General features: G+C 33.1%; 1 protein-coding gene and 1 pseudogene across 5 annotated transcripts; one reads left to right on the forward strand and one right to left on the reverse strand.

Moving 5' to 3' along the window:
• Positions 1–18,627: 18,627 nt before the first annotated feature.
• On the reverse strand, positions 18,628–19,307 carry LOC146883416 (uncharacterized; annotated as a pseudogene).
• Positions 18,813–24,205, forward strand: MED6 (RNA polymerase transcriptional regulation mediator-like protein). 5 transcript variants are annotated; one of them, XM_028050457.2, is made up of 9 exons: positions 18,813–19,031; positions 19,353–19,428; positions 19,591–19,692; positions 19,779–19,834; positions 20,511–20,808; positions 20,907–21,081; positions 21,708–21,777; positions 22,867–22,985; positions 23,721–24,205. In XM_028050457.2, exons 5-9 carry the CDS (start codon positions 20,579–20,581, stop codon positions 23,880–23,882), a joined length of 756 nt encoding a protein of 251 aa, XP_027906258.1. In that variant the 5' UTR covers positions 18,813–19,031; positions 19,353–19,428; positions 19,591–19,692; positions 19,779–19,834; positions 20,511–20,578; the 3' UTR covers positions 23,883–24,205. The 5 variants fall into 5 exon arrangements, with proteins under 5 accessions (XP_027906258.1, XP_027906259.1, XP_027906262.1 ...); XM_028050458.2 differs by having other exon boundaries at positions 19,353–19,692; positions 20,499–20,808; XM_028050461.2 differs by having other exon boundaries at positions 19,353–19,692; positions 22,876–22,985.
• Positions 24,206–24,293: the final 88 nt, after the last annotated feature.

The raw sequence follows: 24,293 nt of genomic DNA on the forward strand, positions 1-24,293 counted from the left end.
GTTAGACCGATTATAAAATGATAATGACTACTTAAACTGTTAGGATGGTGTAATGTAATATGCTGGGATGCTTAGAATTATGAAAACTATGCCTAATTACAAAATCTCAAACTGTTTGATGAAATGCTTGAATGAATGTGCAGTTTTACCAAACAGTTTGTGAAAATGCTTCGATGAATTAAACGAGCAGCAATGAATGGAACTAGTCTAAAATGATGAATATGAATGGAAGATGCTATTTAATCACAAGAAATACATGCAGAAACGAAAATCACTAACTAGAACCTATTTTGGCAGCAATCAACACACTTGTGCTTATATCAGTTTATCAAATGTGAATTCTGTCCGCTGGACTGATTCAACCATGCAATGCAAATTGAAAACATATATGAGTGAACATCATTTACAGATTAATCAAACTAGTTGAAACAAAAGAACTGCAGAATTATAACTTCTAAATCTAAGCAACCTAACAAAACAGACTTACCTACTTGCTAAAAAGGGAAAATGGTTTTTTTATTTTATATATTTGAGAAACAGTAATTGGGGTTATCAACCAAACTTTGTCTTATCATCAACTTCAACACGAGGGAGAGAATTATTACAATTCCTTTAACTTTTTAGAGCAAGACTCAAGTTTGTTGGGGTATACGCCATTCAGGGAGGGTTTTTCTCAAGTTTGTTTAGGAAGTTCGTAATCTTATTTCAAATAGCGAGTATTTGTTGAGTGAGAAATGCTCACTCTAATTTGGTTTGAAATTTATTGAAAATTACAAAATTTTTGTGGATCTGTCTTTTATTTAGTGAGTGAGTCTCACTCATGATTCTGCAGTTCCAAAGAATTTTAACCAATTATAAAGAATGTGCTCATAAATGTGAAAATCAAAGATGTTAACTTAAGAGTTTGATGAGGGTGGTTTTAGACATAAATGTTCATGCAAGTCTAACAAACTACTGATTTGTAACTTTCGTGGTTTTGTATTAGACTAATGACATTGCGTGTAGATGATTAAATTCAAGTTTTTTTTTTGGTATTGTCAATGTGAAGAACGACTTTGATGAACGAGATGATCATCGTGATATTCAAATTCATTTGTTCATTTTTTTCATCGGTCTTAGCATTGGATCTGTGGTTCTGGGAGCTATTCTTTGGTACTGCAGTGAATTGGGTCTCAGAACTTGTTCAGTATGTTGGTAATTCACCAATGATATGATATCATCATTGGACTTAGAAAATACATACTAATCGCTAAATAGGATGAAAAGAATCTTGTATGTAAATATGAAAACCCACTTTGTTTTTATTCACAAATATTAAATTCAAGCTGTTCCCATTTCTCAAAGTGTTAAAATATACAATTGTTTGCATTCAATGCACTTTAACAGTTAAATACATTGGCAAAATCTATTATTACAAAGCTTCTGCAAAACTTGAGAGTCCATGCAAATCTGGATAGCTTGATTCCTATGTTTTTAGGAGTATTTTTTAATAAAGACTCATGTTAGGAGTTTTTAAGAGTTTATGTACTGTAAAAGTTATATCTAAATTCTATTAATTTTATCTTTTATGATTTATTGATTCCTATTTAGATCATTTTTTCTAATAGGGACCTTTAAGATAAAAAAGAATAAGCAACACGAAACATAAAATAATTTTGTTCTTAAATCAAAATGAGGTTATTCTTAAATATAGTTTATCTTATATTTTCATTTTTTTAAATTTGTAAGTTAATTTTAAGTTATAGAGAAGTTTTTTTTTCAACTATTCAATCATATAAACAAATATAAGTTTTAGCTTAATATGTAAAATAATATATAGTCATATATTTTAGTTAAAATCTGTTTTTTTTTCTCATATTTTTATTTACTTTTTTTAAAAAATTCAAATAAAGAATATATTAAAATTCTAATTTTCTCTACTAAAACTAAATATTAATTTATTACATTATCGTTCTCCGTGGATGTAAAAAAACATAAAAAAAATGTATATTTTTTTAATCAAGACCGGTTGGAGCACATTACCTTGCTGCAAGGCATAATGTTAGATGGGGAGATCTTCGTAATGATGACTAATAAATGGCAGAGCTCTCCCATGATCAAGAACATTCATTATCGGTTCCTTTTCCATCACATTATAGGATAGCTACATGCTTGTCTCAGTGATGAACTTGTATAGTCACATCAAGTTCATACAAAAACCAAATTCTCCTAATGTAGTTTAGGGAAAGACTTGGGTGTCAAATCCAAATCCACAATAAACCACACACCGATACGCATAAATTTATCTACTATAAATCACGCACAGAGACGCATAAATTTAATATGCTATAAACCATACACTAAGGCAGACAAATTTAATCTGTAATAAATTATGCACTGAGGTACATATATTTAATTTGCTATAAACCATACTTTAGGTGCACATATTTAATCCGTCATAAACCACGCACTGAAACGCACGAATTTAATTTGCTATGAATCAGGCATTAAGGAGTAAGAATTTAATCCGCTATATATCATCATAGAATTTACAAGTCTAGTTTATAGGGAAACTCATTAGAATTGAGTTATTCGGAACCACGAATAAAGTTTCTCAAAGTAAAGTAAGAGAATTGACCTAAACAACATTCGTGATTATTTTGAATCTGTCCCATGTGACTTTTTTGGAGGTATTAACGCCAGGTCAAAGTTTTAATACTCCTTGTAAAATAGGGTGTTAAGATCAAAACTAGTGTCCTCCCACTCAAACCAGCCATTTGGGTGAATTATATCAATCATACTGAAATTCATTTTCTATAAAGTTGTTAAAATTAATTTTGGTGCATTTGCTGTCTAATTGAGTTTGACATATGATTTTGAGCATTTGGAGTTTTTAGTGTAGTTTACCCATTCATTTTACTTAGTTATACATATATAAACTTGTCTAGGTCTTTTCCATTGCATAAATAATAGTTTAGCTCATTCAAGCATTTTATCAAACACTTAGTCAAAACTAAGTTTTTTCTGAGGCATTTCATCAAACACTTTTATGTTTTGCATTTAAGAACCATTTTAGGACGATTTAAGTTCTGAAACATGTTTCATATATGTTTCTTTATAGCTTTATTGATTCGTTCATTATATTATAGCATTCCATTATCATTTGTATATTGACTTCAACATTCTCCTAATAAAAATCTGTCAAATACCTTGCTGCATTAAAAATTTATAATTGTCCTGAAGTTTAAAAAATAAAATAATTAATTTTAAATTCAAATTATTGTTAGTGACTAATGTTGTAAAGTAGCCAATAGGGAAGCATGTTACGGTTGCAAATATAACCAAAGATTATGCCTTTTATTTTCAATGACATGTCATTTCAGTTCACCTTATTTATTTATTTATTTATTTTTATTTACTTATCGTTTTGTATTGCAAAAGTGAGTTAAATTGATAGAAAGGTGAAAAGTTGAAGTGTGAATGTTCAAATTACTTTAGTTAATATTCTTTTGGTTTTATGAGTGATAAATTAGTAATTAAACAGCATATGTTTTGATGACAAAAATGATATATTTTTGTCCTAAAAGAGATGGGATGAAATTTTAAATGAATTGTTTGTATAGATTCGATCCTAAAACATATAAGCACAGATGGTGAATGATAAAATGAATTAAAATGCATGTAAATTACTATTTCTAATTCAAGGACTATTCCTAAACTGAGCTGTACACTAAGTAGATGATTAATGTATGATGAAATGATGTTAGACCAGTTAGAAAATGAGAATTATTACTTCAAACTGTAAGAATGATGTGATGTAATATGTTGGGATGCCTAGAATTATGAAAAAACTATGCCTATTTACAAATCTCAAACTTTTTGATGAAATGCTTAAACTGTTCGACGAAATGCTTGAATGAATGTGCAGTTTTACCAAACAGTTTGTGAAAATGCTTCGATGAATTAAACGAGCAGAACATGAATCTGCAATGAATCAAACAAGTCTAAAATGATGAATATGAATGGAAGATGCTATTTAATCACAAGAAATGCATGCAGAAACGAAAATCACTAACTAGAACCTATTTTGGTAGCAAACAACACACTGGTGCTTATATCAGTTTGTCAAATGTGAATTCTGTCGGCTGGACTGATTCAACCCTGCAATGCAAATGGAAAACATATATGAGTGAACATCATTTACAGATTAATCAAACTAGTCGAAGAAAAGAACCGCAGAATTATAACTTCTAGATCAAAGCAACCTAACAAAACAGACTTACCTACTTGCTAAAAAGGAAAAATGGTGTTTTTTTTATATATTTGAGAAACAGTAATTGGGGTTATCAACCAAACTTTATCTTATCATCAAATTCAATTGATGCAAAAGAAAATAAAATGAATGTAGGAATGCAAAACTAAATGAAAAAAAAAATCAAAGTCAATATCCAAAATTACTCGTATTTTCTAACTATAGTCTTACTTCTTCTGTCTTACAATAACAAGATGACATGAGTGGTAGATATCCACTATAAACCACGTACTGAGATGTACAAATTTATCTGTTATAAACCACACACAGAGGTGCACAAATTTATTTATTTTATCTGTTATGAACCACACACTGAGACAAACAAATTTAATTTGCCATGAATCACGCACTAAGACACATATGTTTAATTTGCTATAAACCCCACACTGAGATGCACAAATTTAATCCGCTATAAATCACACACTTGAACACACAAATATAATTTGCGATGAACCATGTATTAAAGCGGACGAATTTAATCCGCTACATATCATCATAGAATTTACAAGTCCAAATTATAAGGGAATGTAGTACAATTGAGCCACTCGAAGATATTAATAAAAGTTTCACGAAGTAAAAGGCTCGGCCTTAAAAGGATCCGTGATTACCTTCCTCTCTTTTAGAGGTATCACCGGCTCCAAGGTTTTTATACTCCATATAGAATAGCGTATTAAGACCGACACTAGTGCTTTCCCACTCAAATCATTCAATTGACTGAATTATATCACTCAGAATTTTCCATAATTATAATCTTGGAATAATTATTCCAAGGCCTCCGTAGATGTTTGGAAATTCTGTTTCACAGCTCCAAACTCGGGAGTGACACCAATACTACAGTTTTGGATTATAATGTCACCTAAATCGTTCTCAACTTATATTCTTTGGGAAGTTATAAGGTTGTCTTGTCCCAGACTTGGATGTCACAGTCTTGTAGCATCACTTGTGTTGTATTCCCAAGGATACAATCTATCATGTCGTCGATTAGACATTTCACAAAAAAATGATTATCCTGCATAAAGTAAAGAATGTATTGATATTCAAGCATCTCGCAGTTGTAAAATGCTTAGAAAATCTCTTTTATTGTTAGGGTGATGACTTGTATGTGTGAAGGTGATTACCTTGTTTGAACAAGTATACCACCAAGACAAGAGGTTAACGTCAAAATTGTTTATTTTCTTTCAAGAAACATGTTTAACCATGCAAAGTCACAGTTAAATAAATTAAAACAAATGATGTGATAATGATGCCACTTTTATCCCAAACCAAAAAAATGTTAGTCTTGTTAAAAGGAACTATCATGTTCTTCTGATATGTTCCAGCTTTGATTCTTATAATAAATTTGTTGGCACTTAACACCAGGGCAGCTTCCATGGCTTCATAGTGAAACTACCACATCCTCCCAGGCTCGAGCCTTTGAGGTGAAGTAGTATAGGGGTCTCACAACTTAGTATGAAGAAATCGTGCCACTTTGCGCACGATTTCCACAATAAACCACACACCGAGACGTACAAATTTATCTGCTATAAACCACGCACAAATACGCACAAATTTAATATGTTTGGATGCTTGGAATTATGAAAAACTATGCCTAATTACAAATCTTAAACTGTTTGATAAAATGCTTGAATGAATGTGCAGTTTTACCGATTTGTGAAAATGCTTAAAATGAATTAAACGAGCAGAACATGAATCTGCAATGAATGGAACAAGTCTAAAATGATGAATATGAATGGAAAATGCTATTTAATCACAAGAAATGTATGCAGAAACGAAAATCACTAAGTAGAACCTATTTTGACAGCAAACAACACACCGATGCTTATATCAGTTTATCAAATGTGAATTCTGTCAGCTGGACTGATTCAACCATGCAATGCAAATTGAAAACATATATGAGTGAACATCATTTACAGATTAATCAAACTAGTTGAAGAAAAGAACTGCAGAATTATAACTTCTAAATCAAAGCAACCTAACAAAATAGACTTACTTGCTAAAAAGGGAAAATGGTTTTTTTTTTTTTTTTTATATTTGAGAAACAGTAATTGGGGTTATCAACCAAACTTTATCTTATCATCAACTTCAATTGATGCAAAAGAAAATAAAATAAATGTAGGAAAGCAAAACTGAATGAAAAAAAAAAATCAAAGTCAATACCTAAAATTACTCGTATGTTCTGATCTTCACTCGTATATTCTTACTATGATGCGATGGTCGTCTGAAGTCTAAAGATTTGTACACTCTTTTGTCATATCATTCACATAGTTCATCTGAAGTGTGTCATGATTATTTAAATAATAGAACAGATGGAAAATCTCCGTTATCAAATGAATATTAAGTCTTCAACAAATTCAATCTTATATTTCTACATTTCGTTAATATTATGATAAAAACTTAAAAATGTCTTGTTCAATAATAATAATAATAATAATAATAATAATAATAATAATAATAATAATAATGCATCGAGTGATAAAGCATTTCAATTTAATTTTAAGTTGGAATGATTATTGGGATACAAATTATATTCTAAAGTATTTCTTATGGTACAAAAGCATTGTGAACACTACTAAAGTTCTTCATTTCATAATTTTACACTCAAACTATTATTTTATTTGTTGCTTTTTTTTTTTAAGTGGTAACTCTCAAATTTTGTGATAACACACCATAATTGAATATAAATTTTGTGATAACGTACCATAATTAAATATAGTTTTTCTACAATATATTTTAATATTGAAATAATTTATTTTTTAGTCACATTGATATTAATTGTAAGTTTTATTTTTTATTTTTTTTTCTAATTAGTTCCTAAAAAAATAAATAATTTAGTTTAGACGTTTTCATATAAATTTTATTTTCCATTTTGCTCCAAAATTGAAAATTGTTACTTTTGTTAGCCTATATTAATTAATATTTGTTTCAAATGAAAAGTTAAATAATCACTCAAGAGTAAGATATACTGCACATATTAATTTATTAAATTTGTAGAATATAACTGAAAAATAGCTCCTTAAACTTATAAGGTACATATTATTCATTTGCATATTATTTAAAGAATAACTAAACATCTCACGGGTTAACGTATCATTTTTTTATACATAAAACAAAATTATTAATAATATTAAAATGATAATTAAATATGTTTTTTGTGTTTAAATTATTTTAAAAAATTTGTCAAATTATATCTATTCTTTCATTATACTTTATACAAATCATTTAAAATGTTTTTCTTAACAAATGACATGGAATATTTTTCTTAACAAATTACATATGGAATATTTTTCATGAGTCAAACAAAATTCCACAATAACTATAATATAATCTACCAATTATTTTGTCAATGAATTCTTACATACCCTAACTATCTGTTGAATTAGTTCAGAATACAATTTTCTTCCACGAAATGACTCTTTCACATTTATGGATATAATTAATAAATTTTTAAATTATTTCTAAATTCAAAAATATATTTTGAACTATACATTGCAATGAAATTTATTATTTATTTATTTTAATCATAATTAAATTTTAAAAGTCAAATTATTCATAGTTATTATATTTAACATTAATGACCAATTTGTCAATTTGAACAATTTATTAATTATTCAATTTTTAAAATTAAAATATAATTAATACAAACAAATAACATTAATGATCAGCTTGTCAGGTTGGATGTTGTAATTGAAATTGGGCTCACCCTTCACCATATAAATCATATAGTTCATAATTTTAAAAAACTGATCAGCTTCATTTTTTTTTTTGTTTTCAAACTACATTAAAGTAGTCAATTATGAGGTGAATCTAATAGAGTTAAAAATATAATAAAATTTATAATAATAAAGATTTAAAGTTATCACGATTTTTTTTTAAATGCCTCGAATTTTAATAATATAATTTAAACACAAATATGACCATTTAAATCATAAACTTTATAAACTACATACTAATAATAATGCTATAACTCAAACTCTGAGAGAAAAATATATAAACCATCCTAAATCAACTATTTAATCATATAAACAAATACAAGTTTTACTTTAATATGTAAAATAATATATAGACCTATATTTTTGTTAATTATTTTAACTTTTTTTATTGAAAATAATATATTCTAAATATTTGAAGATATAAATTAAGATAAAAGTTTTCTATTTTTATTCTTATAGTTTTATTTACTTTTTAAAAAAACTCAAATAAAGAATATATTAAAATTATAATTTTCTCTATTAAAATTAAATATTAATTTATTACATTATCGTTCTCAGTTGATATAAAAATAACATCGTATCTCTCTTTCTCTTCTAGAAACACAGATTTCCTCTAACATACATAACCTTTTGTGATTTATTATTTGAGGGAGATTTGCTTAAAGTTAAAAACTATAAAAAATTATAAAACAATATATTGTGGGCTTTAAGGGAACATACCGGAAAGGGAAAGCTTTTCTAGACCTCATAAGAAATACATTTTAATTTTTTCAATTCTATTCAATATTAAAATTAGATCCCTTAAAAGAAATATATAACTTAGAGTGAAATTTAAGTTTTCAATAAATAATTAGATCATGGACACATTTTAGTTAAGTACATTTGTAGTTTTAAATAAAATTGAGAGAAGTGAAGCAAAGGTTATTGCTATTTCTTTCTAATAGGTTAACTGATTAATTTGAAAAGCACACGTCTCTCTAAAAACGAAAATATCTAATTTTTTTCATCAAAACATATTTTGTTTAATTATTAATTTACCACTCATGAAACCCAACCTTAACAAAAAGAATATTAACTAAGTCAAAAATCAACCGCAAAGATACAAAATAATTTGCACCTTCACACTTCAACTTTTCACCTAAATGCAAAAGTGAAAAGTGTTTGGTGAAATGCCTAAGTGAAAACTTAGTTTTGATCAAGTATTTTGATGACATGCTTGAATGAGCTAAACTATTATTTATGCAATAGAAAAGACTTAGACAAGTTTACATATGTAAATTTCAGTAAAATGAATGGTTAAACTGCACTAAAAACTCCAAATGCTCAAAATCATATGTCAAACTAAACTAGACAACAAATGCACCAAAACGTATTTTGACTACTTTTTAGAAAATGAATTTTATGCAGTTTTTTGGGTTTAGATGCAATGATAAAGGTCTGGACATGTTTCTATATACATGAACATGGAAATGAAATGCTTAAACATGATCAAATGTGCTGGAATCACAAAATCACCCATGAAACCAAACTTGGCAACACTAGTAAAAATGGATTTTTAATACGAAAAAGCTCAAATCAATATGCAAATGATGATGGAATGCTATAATATGATGAATGAATTTGTAAAGCTATCAAGAAACTTGAATGAAAGATGTTCCAGACCTTAAATCGTCCTAAAATGGATCCTAAATGCAAAACATAAAAGGGTTTGATGAAATGCCTAAAAAAACTTAGTTTTGACCAAGTGTTTGATGAAATGCTTGAATGAGCTAAACTATTATTTATGCAATGGAAAAGACCTAGATAAGTTTATATATGTATGACTAAGTAAAATGAATGGTTAAACTGCACTAAAAACTCCAAATGCTCAAAATTATATGTCAAACTCAACTAGACAGCAAATCCACCAAAATTGGTTTTGACAACTTTATAGAAAATGAATTTCACTATGACTGATATAATTCACCCAGTTGGCTGGCTTGAGAGGGAGGACACTAGTTTTGGTTTTAACACCCTATTCTACAAGGAGTATTAAAACTTTGACCCGACGTTAATATCTCCAGAAAAGTCACATGGGACGGATTCAAGGTATTCACGAATGTTGTTTAAGTCAATTCTCTTACTTTGAGAAACTTTATTCGTGGTTCCAAGTGGCTCAAATATAATGGGTTTTCCTATAAACTGGACTTGTAAATTCTATGATGATATATAACGGATTAAATTCTTCCGCCTTAAATTCGTGCGCTTCAGTGCGTGGTTTATGGCGGATTAAATACGTGCACCTAAGTGTGTGGTTTATAGCAAATTAAATATGTGTGCCTTAGTGCGTGGTTTATAACAGATTAAATTTGTCTGCTTAAGTGTGTGGTTCATAGCATATTAAATTTGTGTGTCTCTGTGCGTGGTTTATAGCAGATAAATTTGTGTGTCTTAGTGCGTGGTTTATTGTGGAAATCGTGCACAAGATGGCACGATTTCTTCATACTAAATTGTGAGACCCCTACACTACTTTGCCTCAAAGGATTGAGCCTGAGAGGATGTGGTAGTTTCACTATGAAGCCATGAAAGCTGCCCTGGTGTTAAGTTCCAACAAATTTATTATAAGAATCAAAGTTGGAACATATCAGAAGAATATGGTAGTTCCTTTTAACAAGACTAACCTTTTTTTGGTTTGGGATGGAAGTGACATCACCGTTAAATTGCAAGCTACGGGGATATGACTTTTGAAAGTGATGGTATCATTTGTTTTAATTTATTTAACCGTGACTTTGCATGGTTAAACATGTTTTTTGAAAGAAAATAAACAATTTTGAAGTTAACCTCTTGTCTTGGTGGTATACTTATTCAAACAGGGTAATCACCCCAGCAAGACCTTCACACATACAAGTCATCACCCTAGTAGTAAAAGAGATTTTTTAAGCATTTTACAACTATGAGATGCTTGAATATCAATACACTCTTTACTTCATGCATGGTAATCATTTTTTTGTGAAATGTCTAATCGACATGATAAATTTTATCCTTGGGAATATAATACAATACAAGTGGTGCTAAAATATTGTGACATCCAAGTGATAATTCCTCTTCCGGGACAGGACAACCTTATAACTTCCTAAAGAATAGAAGTTGAGGACGATTTAGGTGACATTATAATCCAAAACTGTAGGAATAATGTCACTCCCGAGTTTGAAGCTGTGAAACTGAATTTCCAAACATATCTAGGAAGGCCTTGGAAGAATTATTCCAAGATTGTAATTATGGAAAATTCTATGAGTGATATAATTCAGTCAGCTGAATGGTTTGAGTGGGAAGGCACTAGTGTTGGTCTTAACACCTTATTCTATACGGAGTATAAAAACTTTGGAGTTGGTGATACCTCCAAAAGAGTCACATAGGAGGAAGGTAATCACATATCCTTTTAAAGCCGAGCCTTTTACTTCGTTAAACTTTTATTAATGTCTTCAAGTGGCTCAATTGTACTGGATTCCCTTATAATTTGGACTTGTAAATTTTATGATGATAAATAGCGGATTAAATTTGTCCGCTTTAATGCATGGTTCACCGCAAATTATATTTGTGTGCTTCAGTGCGTGATTTATAGCGGATTAAATTCGTGCACCTCAGTTTAGGGTTTATAGCAAATTAAATATGTGTGCCTTAGTGTGTGGTTCATAGCAGAATAAATTTGTCTATCTTAGTGTGTGGTTCATAGCAAAATAAATTTGTCTATCTTAGTGTGTGGTTCATAGTAGATTAAATTTGTGTACCTCTATGTGTGGTTTATAGTAGATAAATTTTATTCGTCTTAGAGCGTGACTTATGGAACCATCGAGGACGTAGTAGGCGAGCATAGGCATAACTTTGTCGGGGCTATCTCTCTTCTGCTTGCGAATAACAAATAGGTGTGGCTTCATAACTTCGCTAAGCATATACTCCGTCCCCGTCATTTTCCTGCACATCACAACTGCTATTATTCGATTATTACAATCCACCAAACCTAAAAGAAGTTAATCACAAATCATGCTAAACCCGAGCCTTTTACTTCGAGAAACTTTTATTAAAATCTCCGAGTGGCTCAATTTTACTAGATTCCCTTATAATCTGGACTTGTAAATTCTATGATGATATATAGCGGATTAAATCTGTCCGCCTAAATGCCTGATTTATCGCGGATTAAATTTGTGTGCTTCAGTGTGTGATTTATGGCGGATTAAATTTGTGCACCTTAGTGTGTGGTTTATAGCAAATTAAATATGTACGCCTTAGTGTGTAGGGCATAATAGATTAAATTTGTCTGTTTAACCGTGTGGTTCATAGCAGATCAAATATGTGCGTCTTTGTGTAGCTCTGTGCATGATTTATAGCAGATAAATTTTGTGATCTCAGTGCGTGGTTTATTGTGGAAATCTTGCGTAGGATGCCACAATTTCTTCACACTAAGTCGTAAGACCCCTACACTACTTCGCCTCAAAGGCTTGAGCCTGGTAAGTTATGGTAGTTTCACTACTTTCTATAAAGCTATCAAAGTTGCTTTGGTGTTAAGTATCGGCGGATTTATTATAAAAATTAAGCATGGAACATATGAGAAGAATATGGTAGTTCCTTTTAATAAGACTAACCTTTTTTTGGTTTGGGATGGAAGTGGCATCACCGTCGTTACCGCAACTAAAAACACGCGTGATGGTCTCAAAACCTTGGAAACTGCCAAGGTGAGATTTTGCATGTCTACTTACATGCTATGATGATATATGGCCTTTGAAAGTAATAATTTGTTTTAATCTATTTAACTATGACCTTGCATGGTTAAAAATGTTTATTGAAAGAAAATAAACAATTTTAAAGTTAACCTCTTGTTTTGATGGGTGGTACAATTGTTCAAACTACATGTTTCCTGACCAATAACATTACATTTCAAAATTCACCAAGTCCTTCAAATATACAAGTCATCGCCCTAGCCGTAAAAGGAATTTTTTTAACATTTTACATCTGGGAGATTCTTGGATATCAAGACACTCTTTACTTCATGCAAGGTAATCCTTTTTTTTTTGTGAAGTGCCTAATCGACGACACAATATATTTTATCTTTGGAACACAACACAAGTGATGTTACAAGATTGTGACATCCAAGTGATAATTCCACTCTTGAGCCATCAAAACATTAGGAAGAGAAGATGAGAACAATCTAGGTGTCATTGTAATCCAAAATTGTAGGATTGGTGTGACTCCTGAGTTTGAAGTCATGAAACAAAATTTCCTAACATATTTTGGGAGGTCCTTCAAGAATTATTCCAAGATTATAATCATGTAAAGTTCTATGACTGATATAATTCACCCAACTAACTGGTTTGAGTGGGAGGACCAGTTTTGGTCTTAGCCCCTTATTCTATAAGGAGTATAAAAACTTTGGACATGGTGTCAATACCTCTAAATGAGTCACATCGAACAGATTCAAGGTAATCGTGAATGTTCTTTAGGTCGATTCTTTTACTTTGAGAAACTTTATTCATGGTTCCGAGTTGCTCAATTCTATTGGATTTCCTTATAAACTGAACTTGTACATTCTATGATGATATGTAGTGGATTAAATTCATCGGCCTTAATACCTGATTCATGGCGAATTAAATTCGTGTGCTTTAGTGCATGATTTATAACGGATTAAATTTGTGTACCTCAGGGTGTGGTTTATAGCAAATTAAATTTGTGCGCCTTAGTGTGTGGTTTATAGCAGATTAAATTTGTCTGCCTTAGTGTGTGGTTCATAGCAAATTAAATTTATGCGCCTCCGTGCGTATTTTATAGCAAATAAATTTGTGCGTTTTTATGCGTGGTTTATAGTGAAAATCTACCACTCATGTAATCTTGTTATTGTTAGGAAAGAAGAACTAAGACTATAATTAGAAAAAATTTTAAAATTAAACTATATGGAATTATATGAAAGAAAGATTTCCTGGAAAGTAATCGCACAAACTCAATCCATCATCTAATGGAAGTTCTCTTAACTTAAAGAACTTATCTTTCCACGTCTATTTTTCTTAAGGTTACTAAAAAATCCAAATGAAAATTTTAGTATTACGTATAGGTTACTCAAAATATACATTATACATTAATTCTTCGTATGTTGTTTGTTACTTTGATCATTTTATACTTTCCTTTTATCTAAGTTTACTTTCATGTAAATTTATTCAAAACAACACATACTACATTCTACATCCCATAATTCAACAGGACCTTCAAACAAACAAGTCATCGCCCTAAAAACAAAGGGATTTTCTCAGCATTTACACTTGTGAGATGCTTGGATGTCATGACACTTTTTATGTCATATAGAGTACACATCACATTTGTTGTGAAGTGTCAAATCAAAGACACAACAGATTTTTATCTTTTGGAATATAGCATAAGTGTTGTTACAAGATTGTGACATCCAAGTGAGAATTCCTCTCTTGGGCCAAGACAACCTTTTGACTACCAAGAATAGAAGAGTAGGATGATTTAGGTGACATTATAATCCAAAACTGTAGGATTGGTCCCACTCTTGAGTTTAAAGCTGTGAAATAGAATTTCCAAAAATGTCTACGGAGCCCATGGAAGAATTATTCCAAGATTGTGATTAAGGAAAATCCTATTAGTGATATAATTCAGTTGAACGGTTTGAGTGGGAAGGCACTAGTGTTGGTACTAACACCCTATTCTATACGGAGTATAAAAACTTTGGAGTTGGTAATACCTCCAAAAGGTTCACATGGAAGGAAGATAATCACAAATCCTGCTGAGGTCGAGCATTTCACTTCAACATACTTTTATTAACGTTTCAGGATGACTCAATTCTCTTGGATTCCCATATAATCTGGACTTGTAAATTCTATGATAATACATAGCGAATTATATTCGTCCACCTTAATGCTTGGTCCATCGCAGATTAAATTAATGCACTTCAATGTGTGGTTTGTATCAGATTAAATTTATGCACCTCAATGTGTGGTTTATAGCAAATTAAATGTGTGTGCCTTAGTGCGTAGGTCATAGTAGATTAAATTTGTCAGCCTTAGCGTGTGGTTCATAGCAGATTAAATTTGTGTGTCTCTGTGCGTGGTTTATAGCGCATAAATTTGTGTGTCTTAGTCCATGGTTTATTGCGAAAATCGTGCGTAGGGTTACACATTTTCTTTATACTAAGTCGTGGGATCCCAACACTGCTTTGCCTCAAAGGCCTGAGTTTGGGCGGTTGTGGTAGTTTCACTACATTTTATGAAACCATGGAAGTTGCCCTGGTGTTAAGTTTCAACAAATTTATTACAAAGACCAAAGTGGAACATATAAGTAGAATATGGTAGTTTCTTTTTAACAATAAACTTAACCTTTTTTGTTTTGGGATGAAAGTGACATCACCGTCATTTTCGCAATTAGGAACTCACATGATGGGCTCAATACCTTGGAAACTGCCAATGTGAGTTTATCCATGTCTACTTACAACCTATGGGATTTATGGTTTTTGAAAGTAATGATATCATTTGTTTTAATTTATTTACCCATGACTTTGCATGGTTAAACATGTTTCTTGAAAGAAAATAAACAATTTTAGAGTTTACCCCTTGTCTTGGTGATACAGTTGTTCAAATTACAAATTTCCTACTCAGTAACATTATATTCTAAAATTCAGCAGGACATTCAAACATACAACTAAGCCATCACCCTAACACTAAAAGGGATTTTCCAAGCATTTTACTACTACGAGATGCTTGCATATCAAGATACTCTTTACTTCATGCATGGTAATCATATTTTTGTGGTGTCTAATTGACAACACAATATGTTTTATCTTTGGAAACACAACACAAGTGGTGTGACAAGAATGTGACATCCAAGTGATAATTCTTCTCATGAGCCAAGAAAACAATATAACTGTCCAAGGAAGAGAAGATGAGAACGACCTACGTGGATTTATAAATCCAAAACTATAGCAAGTTTAAAGTTGTGAAAAAAAAATCAAACATATTCTGGAAGGTCTTGAAAGAATTATTCCAGGATTGTAATCATGGAATGTTCTATGACTAATATAATTCACAGTAATTTTGGTCTTAAGACCTTATTATACAAGGAGTATAAAAACTTTGGATCTAGTGTTAATACCTCCAAAAGAGTCACATGGGTCAGATTCAAGGTGATCATGAATATTCTTGAGGCCAAGTCTTTTACTTTGAGAAACTTTATTTGTGGCTCTGAGTCGCTCAATTCTACTGGATTTCCTTATAAACTGGACTTATAAATTCTATGATGATATATAGAAGATTAAATTTGTTCGCCTTAATGCCTGGTTCATAGCGGATTAAATTCGTGCGCTTCAGTGCGTGGTTTATAACAACTTAAATATGTGCACCTCAGCGCGTGGTTTATAGCAAATTATATATGTGCGTCTTAATGTGTGGTTCATAGCAGATTAAATTTGTTTACCTTAGTGTGTGGCTCATAGAAGATTAGATTTGTGTGCCTTTGTGCGTAATTTATAGCGGATAAATTTGTACATCTCAATACGTGATTTATAGCAGAAATCTACCACTCATGTAGGCTTGTTATTGTTAGGACAGGAGAGGTAACACTATAGTTAGAAAATTTTTAAAATTTGAACTATATGGAATTATATGAAAGAAATTTATCGTGGAAAATAATAGTAAAAACCCAATCCATCCTCTAATGGATGTTCTCTTAACTTAAAGAACTTATCTTTCCATATTTGTTTTTGTTAAGGTTACAAAATAATCCAAATGAAAATTTTAGTATTACGTATATGTTACTCAAAAATACATGAATTCTTCATATGTTGTTTATTAGTTTGATCATTTTATACTTTCCATTTATATTATATGAGTTTGCTTTCATGTAAATTTATTCAAAACCTGTTAGAGGAAGGTAATCACAAATTCTGTTGAGATCGAGCCTTCTACTCCGAGAAACTTTGATTGGTTTTGTCTTTGTATTCCTTCACTAAGTCATATGCAGTTTTTGGACTTACGCAAACGACACACATAATCTAGATGAGTACGGTCACGATACCCCAATGGTTGATGCATATAAACTGTTTCTTGTAGCTCACCATGAAGAAAAGCATTTTTGACGTCCAACTTATGAATAGGCCATGCCTTTGAAAGAGAAATAGAAAGAACAGTGCGAATCGTAACCAGTTTCACTACTGGGCTAAAAGTTTCTCCACAATCAATGTCAACTTGCTAAGTTTTCCTTTTACCTACAAGATGGGCCTTATGCCTCTCAAACACACAGTTAGATTTCTCTTTCTGAGTAAAAATCCACATAAACCGAATTACATTAACATTAGGTGGACGGGGCACCAACTCCCACGTCTTTAATAAGAGTATCATATTCATCATCCATGCCCATTTTCCAATTGGGATCACAAAGAGCCGTAACTGGGTTATAAGGTAATAGAGACCGGGTAACTGAAGTGGCTAAGCCATATTCATCATCATATCTCTTGTTTGGCTTAAAAATGCCCATTTGGCTTCTTGTGAACAGACGAGGCGGTTGGATGAGAATAATGAGGGGGAAGGTACTATTTAGTCCGTTGGTGTGGAGATAGGAGAAGAGGATAGGCTAAGGGAAGGAAAGGCGGGTGGTGGTGAAGGGAAGTGTGGATTGGCAATGTTTGGGTTCACGGGATCTAGACCAGTAGGAACGGATTGCCCATTTTGAGAGGCCATGTAAGCCTGTTGTGGTCGTGACCTAAGAACGTCGGGCTGTTGTTGCTGTCTCTATGGTGTTGGACCCCAGGCCCACCCTTGGTTTGGTTATGGGCATGGAGGAGTCCATTGAGGCATCCACCAGACGACCAAGGTGAAGACCCCTATTGTGGACTCCCACCAGACTGTTGTGGACCACCACTGTCGCTACCAAATTTTTTCCAGAATTCTTGCGATATCTAGACGGCTTCCCATAGTACTACGAGTGGTGTAGTTGGTCTGAATGTGAGGAATTTGAGTCATAAACGACCTGGGAGGTAGCCACCATTGTCGACTTCGATCTTGTGGCAACCTCCTTTGCTAATTCGGCTTCGTCAAGTGTACGGGTGGCAATTAGGGCCCGACCCCGCAGGCTCGCGAAAAAACGTGGGTGGGCTAGGTAGTGAGCCCACAGGCCCGTAGTGGTTCGGCCCGCATAAGCTCGCACTGCGCAGGCCGGCCCGCAAGGCCGCATAAAAAAAACTTGCGCTTGTGTATATTAATAACTTTTTTTATGTACTCTTGTATTAACGTTTCAAATTCTTGTATAATGGGAAAAGACAAATATTATGTATTTTTTAATGTGCTAAAATTTAAAGAATACATTGTGTATGTCATAGTATGAATATGAATATGATGAAAATGTTGAATTATCAATTTATCATCCAACTCCCCAAAGTCTTTACTTAATTTTGTGAATTTCTTAAAGTTTCCCAATTTTTAAACATTGAAAGTTTTATCATAAAAATTAAAAAAAAATGGGTCAGCCCGTCAGTCAAGTGCGGGACGAGGCGCGTCAGTGATTGCAGCCCATATAAATTGTGCAAGACGGAACGGGTCAAGCCTAAACGGGCCGAACCGGCCCGTGCTATCCCTACTCAAAAAGTGTGAACATTTATGGAGCCTGATAAAATGGAGGTAGGGGATCACTTTGCCGAATTAACGTCCCTACATCGCGATATGCACTTGTGAGACTCGAAACAAGTTGAATGACGAGGCGACTCTTCACCGGTGCTCCAACATTCTTCAACTGATCAGCAAGGGACTTGAGACGTTGACAATATACCGAAGCATTCAGAAAATTCTCCATCTTAGTATTGGAGAATTCAATCTCAAGAGTTACCACACAAACGTTTGTTGTCTTAGAAAGCATCTCGCAACCTATTCCAAGCATCCATGGTCGTGGCATTAGGTTCAATAATCGTATACAACATGTCATTGGAGATGGTTGCATAAACCAGGAAAGAACCGTAGCATCAAGAGTCGACCACCATAATTCCTTTTCATCCTTAGTCACAGGTACCTTCTCTTTGCCATTGGCAGGAGGAATAATATGATGAAGAACCTTATGAGTATGTGCGGTAATTTTAAAAAGTTCCATCCATGTAGAGTATTGGACATTCTCCATTTCAAGAGTGATGGAGATATGGTTCCGTATATGGGAAACCGCAAGAACCGAATGGAAAGAACTCTTGTTATTATAAATTATATTAATAATTATAACGTAACATTTATTAATAAAATTAATTTATTATATTACCATTTAACATATCCAATTTTTCATTTATTTTACTGAAGAATCCAAACTTAACCTAATCCCATTTGAAATGTGGTACACAGCATAAAATTCAGGAACTCACTTGCGGCCAAAAGCGCGCGATCGGCTCCTCCTCCTCGCGACTTAACCTTTCCAACGGTAAACAAAACCATTGTTACCTTGTCATTCAAAAAACCCTAATTGTTTCAATCTTTGATTTACATGTCCGTTTCGCAACACAAAAATGGTGAATCAAACCATTGTTGGCGAGCATCAAGAATTAGCCTTCATATTTTCCTTGAATTTCTATGTGATTTTAAGAGCAAAAACAACAGAGCTCTTTGCGAAGAACGCTCTATCCTCGCACTAAGAGCACATTCATCCAACACTCTACATCTCGCACCCCACCGCAATCACAGTCACGTAAGTCGTTTGCTCCTTCTTCTTCTTCTTCATACTCCTTTTCGCCATCTCATATTCCCTTTCATTTCACTGTCTCAAACTTCCAGATTGAACACTCTTCTCGGAGGGACCAGGTTTACTAAGATTCAAGGTGAAAGATAAGGTATTTTACAATGCTAAGTTTTGGGTTTTAACCCAATCGGAAATGTACTTTCCATTAATTTTCAAGTATTTTATTGAATGTGAGTTTCAAAGGTTCAGTTTCTAGTTGCGCCTATTAAAACCTTGTAAGGCGTGTCTTATTATCCAAGAGAGAGGTCCAACACGTAACTCTTCAGGTTCTCTGAGCTCCATGCCATATGATTTTGAGGTTTCTGTGGTGATTTGTGAGAATCCCTTCGAAAGGAGATAAAATGAGAGAACCAATGTGATTTAATAATGATAGTGCTAGCAGTGAGAAAATAAAAATAGGCTACTATGTTCAGTTTTTTTTCCCCAATTTCTTCTATTCAGTACTCTGTTCTATTTTTCTCAGTTTTTAGTTTCATGTTGTGTAAGAGTGATTGACACTGCAATCAACACATACTGAATTCATACTAATTGCATCTCATTCTCATCATGCTGAATATGTATTGACACATCAAGGGAGGGAACTTGTTTTATGCACCAAATATTAAAATTATGATGTTCAGGATTTTTTTTTTAAGTTATGATTTCCCAAATATGCGGGCCAGTCCACATGTTTGCATTTGGTGTGTCGTTGGTGTTTTGATTTGGGAAGTTGGGGCAATTGGTTTGTATTTTTCACCGTCCCTAACTAACCACAGTTTCTCCGAAAGCTGTTCTGTGCTGCCAGCGGAGTGAACGAGAAAACGTTAGAAAGCAGTTCGGAAATTGGAAGTGGAAGATGGCGACAGCACCGGGAAACCAAATGCTGGAGGGAGGAGGAGCGCCGCCGCCTCCGGGGACTGATATGACAGGAATATGTTTCCGAGACCAGCTCTGGCTCAACAGCTTCCCTCTCGATCGCAACCTTGTCTTCGATTACTTTGCCCTTTCCCCTTTCTATGATTGGACTTGCAACAACGAGCAACTCCGTATGCGCTCCGTTCACCCCCTCGACCTCTCTCAACTCTCGTATGCAAAACCCTAATTCCCTTCTCCTTCCTTCTTTTCAATACGCTTTTAGGTTTGGTGGATTGTAATAATCGAATAATAGTAGTTGTGCTGTTCAGGAAAATGACGGGGACGGAGTATATGCTCAGCGAAGTTATGGAGCCGCACCTGTTTGTTATTCGCAAGCAGAAGAGAGATAGCCCCGACAAAGTTACGCCTATGCTCGCCTACTACGTCCTCGATGGTTCCATATACCAGGCTCCGCAACTCTGCAATGTTTTTGCTGCCAGAATTGTGAGTTCTTGCTCTGTGTGTTACATGTTTTCTACTGTTTTTAGGTTAGGGAGGATTCTTTTCTGTGAATAGCTTGCTTGCATGACATTAAGAAGAAATGGATGTTTGTGATCGTGTGTGATGTAGAATGGAGGACGAACATGTTGAAGGAGAGTTATGGTATTTATCAATAGAAACTTGAGAGATCTTTTATTATATTGTGGGGGTTTAAAATTTTTCTTTTCCTTTTTGTGCAGCGTATCTAATAAAGGTTTATCTTGGATCGTGTTATTACTTCACTAAAATAATGATTTATCTAGGGTTTAGTTATTACCTTTGAGTTATGATTTCTCTTTAGGGGGTGTTTTATGCTATTTAGACTTTTTGCATGATTGGTGATTTCTTTTTCTGAGAATATCTTTCCATCTAGAGGAGTATTTTAGATTTGTTTGTTAATCGAAGTAGTACTCTGGACAAGAGGAGTACTCGTGGTTGGCTATCCTATATCCTTCTGAAAATTAGAGAAAATCCTTTTCAGTCGTGAAACATAACATTTTTGTACAATTTACTAGTTTTTATTTTAGTCAAATTTCTTTATTATGGGAGAGATTTGGTGTCTAATACTGGTTTTGTAATTGCTCTTGCAGGGAAGGGCCCTTTATTACATACAAAAGGCATTTACTACAGCTGCCTCCAAGTTGGAGAAGATTGGATATGGTAAGTGCAGACTATGGTTGTTTTTTTTTTTCTTTGTGGGAGATTGTTGCTCACAGCAATGTTGCAAAAGCTGGATAGTGTTTCAAAGTGTCTTGTTATTAAAGTTTTACGGCTATAGTGAAGAGAAGTACATACACGAAATGAAGCATGTATGTCAAAAGAGGAACTATTTTTCATTGAAAAATCAATATAGTTTCAATTGTGTCGAATTGGATTGGATTGGATAGTTAACACCAACTTTTATGCTCAGTATGGTTTGCATGAGACATCATATCAACCAGGGGCTGCATTTGCTCGTTCTACAATGTCATCTAGTATGCTATCACGATTACCATAATAGTCTGGCCATATAAGAATTTCTGGTTCATGTATCAAATGCAGGGGACCCGAAGAATAGAATTCTTTAGTGCTTTTGAAGTGTGGTAAAAGTACCGTAGTGATAAACCTTGCAGTCTTGGCAGTTGCCAGATATTTTGAAATTTTTGTCTTAATATACATTTCATCACTAAAGTTGTCTAGTTCAGAAAGCATCCAAACCTGCATGCTCATTAAGGGTTGATTTAGGCTGACAAAGATTTGCTGACGATTCCATGAGATTAGGGTTCTTTGGGTGGCTTGATTTGGGAATTAGGGTTGTTGTAAATTTGGGGATAAAGAGCTCAAGCAGGTCAACATGAGAGAGAAACACTGAAATGCTTTAAACTTTGTTAAAACATGAGTTATGGTGCACTGAATTACAATATGAAGCCAGTTCGGGTTGTAGAATCTGTTCCAAAGGTGCATTTCGGTCCTGTGCTTTTTATATTAGGTTCAGTTATTCCTGGTATAATTCTGTTTGGTTCAATTATTCAATTCTTTTTACCACCCCTAGTATCATCTAAGCAACGATTAATATCAGTGTGCCACTGTTGCAACTTTAAAGCACCAGGAGATTGTGCCACTACTATTTTACCATCTAATTTTTCATACGCATTTTTTCCCCCTTACATATGTTCTGCCTGCTTGTAAGAGACATGTTTTGGCAGTTTAATCATACAACTGTTATATTTCATACTTCTGTACACATTAACTGAATTGTGATTCTTCTAGCTGGGTCAGTGGATTCTGAAAATGAGACTGCATTGGTGGAGTCAAAGACTGCTAAGGAGACGATTGACATAAAGGAAGTTAAGCGTGTGGATCATATTCTTGCATCCTTGCAACGCAAGGTAAGTTGAAAAAGTACATCTTTCACATGTTTGTTTCCTCATAAAAAAAACTATGTACAAAAACTATTAAAATTACTGGTAATATTTTTGTGTATAAAAAATGGGACAGGGGTTGAAATAAAATCTCTGTCTTAAATATACGCCCAATCAGGTCTGAGTATTTGTCCTGTCGAAAAACAGTCTGTGTATTATATCAAAAGATACTATATTAAGAAGCCAAATGCACTTAATTTGAATAATTAGGGGGTGGGTGGCATTAGCTGCACAAACCAAGAGAGCTAAAGTATCATCGCTTTCATTCATGGGTAACACCGTGATCATATTATTAAAGTCTTTATTCTTGCATTTCTCGGGGACTGGAGAGAAGTGTCATCAATGGGGCTTTTCTAACTCTTCCCGAAAGGAAAAACATGAAATTCTTATTTCCTTTCTTTTGCAATGAGATTGGATCTATTCATAAGAAAAATAGAATGCTTGATAAATAACGTGGATAATTTACTTGCAGAACCTAAAACTATTCCTTCCCTGTTTGCTGTGTTGTATTGCCATATTAAGAGATCTGGTTCTTATGAGGTGATGCACACATAAGAGGTTTTTGCCGAGTCACAAATTAACTAATTTAAACAAATAGTTGTGTATTGATTGATAAATTTTATCAGTGTTGGAAATTAATTTCATTCTTCTCTCATCCTTTATTATTGGTGAGAAATGAGTACTAACTTGCTTCTGGTGCAGTTACCACCAGCTCCACCTCCACCACCATTTCCAGAAGGGTATGTACCTCCTCCTACAGGTGAAGCTGAGAAAGGCACCGAAACTCAGGAAGCAGCAGAAACACAAGCTCCTACTGCTGATCCCATAATTGATCAAGGACCAGCAAAAAGAATGAAATTTTAATATTAAAGACATACTGCAATGGCTGCTGATAGTTATACAGGTGCAGGGAAATTATAGACCAGCTCCTATTGCATAGATTGAATTTGTCTTAGATTCTCGATTATGTAGAAGCTTAGTGAGCTGTGGAATTCCACAATACAACCAATATTTTCGTACTTTTGTAAAGTTTTCGTTTTTAACTTTTTTAAAATCCTGTTATATAAGTTGATTTAGTTTGTAAAAGGTTTAAAAATATTTTATTGCTATTATGAATACTTATAGGGGAGTCTTAGGAGAAAGACCTGAACCTGGAATGGATGCAACAGGGTAAAAGTGATTGGAAAGATATTCTTGAAGGAAAAGGGCTCGAATTTGTGAGTATATTATTGAAGGAGTAAATTAAAAATAAATAATATGATGTAATATGAAATT

Source organism: Vigna unguiculata, chromosome 10 (genome assembly GCF_037176805.1).
Source record: "Vigna unguiculata cultivar grain cowpea cultivar isolate G323 ecotype 2 chromosome 10, ASM3717680v1, whole genome shotgun sequence".
Taxonomy (NCBI): Eukaryota; Viridiplantae; Streptophyta; class Magnoliopsida; order Fabales; family Fabaceae; genus Vigna; species Vigna unguiculata.

What these genes read in the sequence shown, in the direction of transcription:
- MED6 (XM_028050458.2), top strand. Translation starts at nt 20,579, where the DNA reads ATGGCGACAGCACCGGGAAACCAAATGCTGGAGGGAGGAGGAGCGCCG. An exon ending in CTCGACCTCTCTCAACTCTC is followed by an intron (nt 20,809 to 20,906) that starts GTATGCAAAACC and finishes TGTGCTGTTCAG; the next exon opens with GAAAATGACGGGGACGGAGT. An exon ending in TTGCATCCTTGCAACGCAAG is followed by an intron (nt 22,986 to 23,720) that starts GTAAGTTGAAAA and finishes CTTCTGGTGCAG; the next exon opens with TTACCACCAGCTCCACCTCC.